Source organism: Rhipicephalus sanguineus, chromosome 11 (assembly GCF_013339695.2).
Source record: "Rhipicephalus sanguineus isolate Rsan-2018 chromosome 11, BIME_Rsan_1.4, whole genome shotgun sequence".
Lineage (NCBI taxonomy): Eukaryota > Metazoa > Arthropoda > Arachnida > Ixodida > Ixodidae > Rhipicephalus > Rhipicephalus sanguineus.
Genome location: NC_051186.1, coordinates 89582374 through 89588883, shown reverse-complemented (window position 1 = coordinate 89588883; position 6510 = coordinate 89582374). Strand labels below are relative to the sequence as shown.

The window sequence follows — 6510 nt, the reverse complement described above, 5'->3', positions numbered from 1 at the left end:
AGCAATTAGCGTACTGCAGCCTTGCGCGCTTTTCCTCAGCCGATAAGTTAGCGTTACAGAAAGCGATCATATGATCCTTGATTTGGCATAGCGGACACGCTGGCCTGACAGGCAAGTTGGACCCGGTTAGAGCTGACTCTGATGGTATAGGTTCCGCGCCATAAATTTCTTCAGGCATGTGGGTCCTGGGTTTGTCTTGCAGCGTACGACGCGACAGCTACCGGCCTTCCTCCCGGACTTCCACTTGGATGCGGAGGAAGGTTAGCATCTCCTTGGCTAGCCGCGTTCTGTCTTCAGGAGTTTCGGCGATACTGGGCGCGCAATTTGTTTCCTTGGTTTTCTGCCTGTATATGATGGCGAGATCCTCTGGCAGACGTCGCATCAGGACACGGTTTAACACCACGGTGTACTGGTCTGGCGAAACTCCAAGCCCTTCTAAGGCGCTGACGTGAAATTGGACGTTGTCGTGCAGCAGACGAAGCTTCTGGACGTCGGATGAAAATTTCACTGGGCTTAGCGCGAGAGGATGATCGATATGTTCGTTCACGAGCAGATCCCGGCGTCCGAAGCGGTCCGTGAGCGTCTTGATCGCAAGGTCATTGTTTTGTTCGGCTAAGCGGATGCCTTCGATAGCCCGCTTCGCGCTGCCGGTTAAGTAGATGAGGAGGTACTTGAACTTTTCAATCCGCGGAAGCTCAGCGTTCTTGTGGATGGTGGCGTCGAAATGGTCCCAAAAAGACTGCCATCCACGCGGACTACCATCGAAAGTCGGTATCTGTAGCTTCGGTAGTTGAACTGAACCCTGAAGGTGCTCTCTCACCTGGCCTGCTGCGTCGCCGGAGCTCGGAGATCCGAGGTAGCTAGGCCCGGGTTCAGTTGCTCGAGCCTGCGTTCCGGCATTCCTCTCACGCTCTTGAAGCCACAACTTGGCGCGTGATACTGCGTACATAATCTTCTCGTTGTATTCCTGCGCTGTACCTACTTCCTGGTCGAGGTTCTCTTCGTCCGTGGTCGCAAGGATGACGTCGTCGAGCTGCGACAGTGCTGTCTCCTTGTCCTTGAGGTAATCCATGTGGCCGCTAATCTGAGAGGCGTCAGGATCCGGTTGCTGCAGCAGATCCGTTAAAAGCGTGAGCGCTCTCGCGACGCCAGCCCTTAGGGCACCACGCTCCTTGCGCAGCTGGTCCGGGTTTGCCATGGTTATGACGTGAAGGGAAGACTCCAAAGGGGCGGATTCCGGGTTTCGCGCACCAAATGTAACAAAGAACTGCTTCGGCAGACGTTAGATGGAGACTACCCGTTTATTGATCATGGCGACCCAAAAACTGGCCTTCCAGCTCGTGCCCCCTTCTTCAACCTTCTCGTCTTCACGATAGTTCCGCACGCTCCTGGCTGCTCCGTTCCGCGGCATTTCGCAACAGCCCAAATGATCCTCCTGCAGGAGACGCTGTCCGATAGAGTAACCTTCCCGGGGTACAAGACATTTCCATTTAAAGGAAAACCTAGGGGTATTGCCACGTTGGTAAGCAAGATATTCACTTTTGTGACACATAATGTGGGTGTCAGGCCTAAAAAACGGCCATCCCCTTGGTTGATGTCATTCCGAGTGATCCTAACCTTTCCAGTATTTTGATATTGAATATATATAGTAGCGCTAGGAAACACCGGCTTCGTTTTAAGACTATCATAGCTAGGAACGCCAGACTGGCTGGGCTCGCCCCTGTGGTTGTAGCGGGAGATTTTAATGCCCATTTCTGAGCGCGGAACTACACATATGATTCTGTTAAAGGTAGGAGCTTGTGGCAGGAGACGGGGGATGCGGGTCTCTCATTAGTGATGGACCCGGTGTTTGCTACCAGCCGCAGCAAAGCCCCAGGGACTCTACCACGGTGAAAAATGCGGGCTCGGTCGGGTAGGAAAACCTTCTGACGGACATACGTAGCGATCACTATATTACGGTCACTAAATTACAGATGGAGGCAAAATACAGAAGGTTCCCTTATCTTTGTATTCGGGCCATAGGTGAGGGCAGACCTGATAGGCATAAGACGAAACACGACACCGGGAGCAGACAGCATCCATTATGCACTACTACGCAACCTCGATGATAAGGCCATCCTTCAACTCACTGACTTCTACAATAAACATTGGAAAGCCGGAACACTTCCTCAGGAATGGCGGCACGCCGATATCACATTAATTCCAAAACCTGGCAAACCTTTGATCCTTCAAAATCTGAGACCCATATTCCTAACATCGTGTGTCGGAATGCTCTTCGAACACGTTGTTCTACTGCGCCTGCAAGATTACCTCCAGGCGACCAACTTCTTTCCTACCACTCTCTTTGGTTACCGCGCTAATTTGTCGAAACCTGACGCACTGCTACATCTTAATGAAGATGTCGTGGATGGCCCAAGAGCGGCTCAAACTAGAGCAATTTTGGCCTCGGATCGTAAGGGGGCATTTGATAATGTCTCACCTGACCTCATTTTAAACAACCTTGCCTCCTCCTGATCTGGCAAACGCACTTACGATTACGTACGAGTGTTTTTATCTGACCGCACGACAACCATTGGCCTTGGGAAACTTCGGTCAGGCCCTATAAGGCTTTCCAGCAGAGCCACTCCGCAAGGTTCAGTTTTATCACCTACCCTGTTCAACGTGGCATTGGCAAAGCTACCACCACTCCTAGACAAAATTCCAAATGTGCAGTACGCGCTCTATGCCGATGACGTCTCAATCTCGGTAAGCAAAGGGGCAGTCGGCGCCATTGAAGACGCACTACAGGACGCTGTCAATGTGGTTCAAGGGTATGCCTTATCCAGAGGACTTACTTGCGCAGCTGAGAAATCGGAACTCCTGCTGGCGTTTAAACGCCGAAAAAGAAGCGACCTATCACCAGACCTAACCGTGCATCGGAATGAAATCATTATTCCAAGGTAGATAGACTCCGCATATTAGGACTTCATATAGAACACAACGGCAAGGCGACATATACCCTCCAACTTCTGCGCAAACAAATCGCCCAAGTGACTCATATGCTTAAGCGCATTGCCGACCACCTACACGGACTTGTCGAAAATGATCCTCTCCAATTCGTACGAGCCCTCATCATAAGCAGATTGACCTACCACCTCCCCTATCACAACCTTACACAAACCGAGACAAACCGGATGGACGCCCTTCTCCGCACGGCACTAAATGCTGCTCTGGGACTGCCCCATCATGCGTTCAATTGAAGCACATCGTAACAGCCAAATTGAACGTCTTCAGCGGACAAGACAGAGCTGTCTCATTCTCTCTCGGTTGGGATACAGCATGTCAAACAAACCGCAACAAGAACCGAAACATTTTTCACTTTAAATTAGGAGGAAAATTCAAGTAGCCCCATACCCCGCAATATGCTCCTTCATCGACATAAAGGCCGGAGACGGACAAGAGTTCAAGCTCTAATGGGAGTCGTAGGTGACGGCACATCAACGCACCACTCCTTTACACTGGTGCGGCCCGATATCTACAGAAACGGGCCATGTGTCTAGTCGTAGTGGACAATACCGATTTCGTAGCAGTATCAGCTACACTTAACACCCTGGACAGCGGCACGGCAGAGCAGAGAAGGCTGCTATCACCCTTGCTATCATACACGCTTCACAAATACCAGCACCGGACGAACTAGTCACCGTGGTTACTGATTCACAAACTGCCTGTCGGAACATAGCGAAAGAAATGGTCACACCCTACACGCACCGTATCCTGACATAAATACACCCCACTTTGTTACATAGAGTGCGTATCGTCTGGACACCTGGACACGCTTCTCTCCATGGCAATGAACGCGCTAATGAGGTAGCTCATTAGCGCTAATGAGGTAGCTCACTCATCGATGGTACCCGGATTACAATCCGGGTACCATCGGAAGAACTGTCCAACGCAGACGATGCACCAACAGAACCACTCAACTACACTGAAACGCTACAACATTACTGACAAAGCCGTCTGTACTTCCCACCAATACACAAAACACTGAACATAGAGGACACTGTTGCATGGCGGCAGCTTCAGAATAATTGATTCTCCTGCCTTTACATGCTCCATGTCTTCCACCCCACACAATATCCCTCATACTGCCCCTATTGTGGAGCGAACCCCAAGGTTTATCACTGCACCTGGCAATGTCCACAGCCACCGGGCTGCCGCCCAATTCCTTCACCCTCACAATCCTCCTGCGAGACTGTGCTGACCATCTGAGAGCCGCAGGAGCAGCACCGGCTGATCCAACGGGCACGTGGTGTGGCGCGAGCCAATGGGGCCCTGAACTAAGGGCTTTGCCCAACAAGGATGATCCTTGAGGCATGAACAAATAAAATTTCTCTCTCTCTCTTCACTTACCTGTACTGGGATAAGTTTCGAGAGTCACCCAGGGCAGGCGCTGAACGGGGGAAAAACCGGCGTCTCTACATAAGCGGACAGATATGCTGCTGCTTGGATGTTAGGATGGTTACCAAGACCGTTGAGACAGAGGTACAGACAGAAAAACGAATAGTAGACTTGTGCTTTTATTGGAGACAAAGTAGTCGCTATTGAAAAGATGGAAGGACCAGCGCCTTAATCGTAAGCTTAGAAAATGGATCGTGAAAATTGAAGAACATTGCCAAACCTTATCGAGGCAGCAGTGGGATGAACTTTGTATACTCAGTTGAGGGAGAAATGCCAACAAGGGGTAAATAAAATCTTCTAAAACATCTGGTGGATGCGTTGGGCAGAAATTCTAATCACAGGGCGGTACTTGCTAAAATAATTCAACTTGCGCAAGAGTCCTCCTCGCGAGAGCAGGTATTGGGGCAGCTGGTTAAGAAGCATCTACCGCTAGCAAATAATTCAACTTGCGCAAGAGTCCTCCTCGCGAGAGCAGGTATTGGGGCAGCTGGTTAAGAAGCATCTACCGCTAGCAAATAATTCAACTTGCGCAAGAGTCCTCCTCGCGAGAGCAGGTATTGGGGCAGCTGGTTAAGAAGCATCTACCGCTAGCAAATAATTCAACTTGCGCAAGAGTCCTCCTCGCGAGAGCAGGTATTGGGGCAGCTGGTTAAGAAGCATCTACCGCTAGCAAATAATTCAACTTGCGCAAGAGTCCTCCTCGCGAGAGCAGGTATTGGGGCAGCTGGTTAAGAAGCATCTACCGCTAGCAAATAATTCAACTTGCGCAAGAGTCCTCCTCGCGAGAGCAGGTATTGGGGCAGCTGGTTAAGAAGCATCTACCGCTAGCAAATAATTCAACTTGCGCAAGAGTCCTCCTCGCGAGAGCAGGTATTGGGGCAGCTGGTTAAGAAGCATCTACCGCTAGCAAATAATTCAACTTGCGCAAGAGTCCTCCTCGCGAGAGCAGGTATTGGGGCAGCTGGTTAAGAAGCATCTACCGCTAGCAAATAATTCAACTTGCGCAAGAGTCCTCCTCGCGAGAGCAGGTATTAGGGCAGCTGGTTAAGAAGCATCTACCGCTAGCACCCGATTCCAACATGGAAGCCTATCCGGGGTATGTGGGGACACCGTCTCTCTATTTCCATGAACCCTTCGGAGTAAGTGATGTGCGTTGAGCTCTGCACGAACTCAATGGCGGATCGGCACCGGGTCCATATAGGATTACCAACAAACCGCTTAGGAACTCGTAAGATGACTGTGTTGACTTTCTTACTGATGAGATAAATTGGATTTGTCAGGAAGGTAATATCCCGGAGAAATTGAAGCTGGCCAAGGTAAGACCCAAACCCGTTAAAGCGCCAAGTTTGGATATTCTTCGCCCCGTCTATATCATGTTATGCGTGGGAAAGGCGGCGGTGCATGTTATCCAGAACAAAATTGTGGATTACATAGACACAATGATCTCTTTCCTCATTACTTAATTCGCCTACCCAGGATGCTACACAGAATGCTATAAAAATATTTAAGCCTGAAATTTTAGATAATCCTACTAGGAATACCAGGCCGATTCTGGGCTTGGATCTGATGAAAGTATCTGATAATGACCATCGTGATTTTATTTTAAATGCAATCTCCAGTCTCACCTTAGATTCCTCGTTTCATGCGTTTGTCAGATCATTCCTGAGCAGTCAAAGGCCATCCCTGAAGTTAACTATCTGAAATTGGATCTGAAAATCTTGGGCGATAAGGGCACCCCGCAAGTCTCTGTTATCTCGCCCTTACTTTTCAACGCTGCCATGGCTGGCCTCTTGAGGCCACATAGTGAAATGCCGGTGGTTGGTCACACACGTTATGCAGGTGTTATCACCATTTGGTGCACAGGAGATAGTAACGACGCTGTAGAGCTTGTCCAGCTGGAGGCGATAGACACTACCGATGGCGTTTTGGAGGGCACACGTCTTTCCTGGTTCCCGGAAAAGTCTGAGCTTCTCATGTATTACCCGATCAGGAAAGGCCCCCGAACAAGAGGCTGGGTGCCGCCACTAGAAACTCACATCCACCTACGTACCAAGACTGGAGAGGTAATACCCA

The 6510-nt window shown here is 50.0% G+C and overlaps 1 protein-coding gene across 1 annotated transcript; it reads right to left on the bottom strand.

Annotated features, from left to right (window-relative positions):
* Nucleotides 1-217: 217 nt before the first annotated feature.
* On the bottom strand, nt 218-1198 carry LOC119375222 (uncharacterized). Its single transcript, XM_037645407.1, has one exon. The coding sequence runs from the start codon at nt 1196-1198 to the stop codon at nt 218-220; it is 981 nt and encodes a 326-aa protein (XP_037501335.1).
* Nucleotides 1199-6510: the final 5312 nt, after the last annotated feature.

Bases quoted from the DNA above. Each gene is read 5' to 3' on its own strand.
- LOC119375222 (XM_037645407.1), bottom strand. From the start codon at position 1,198: ATGGCAAACCCGGACCAGCTGCGCAAGGAGCGTGGTGCCCTAAGGGCT.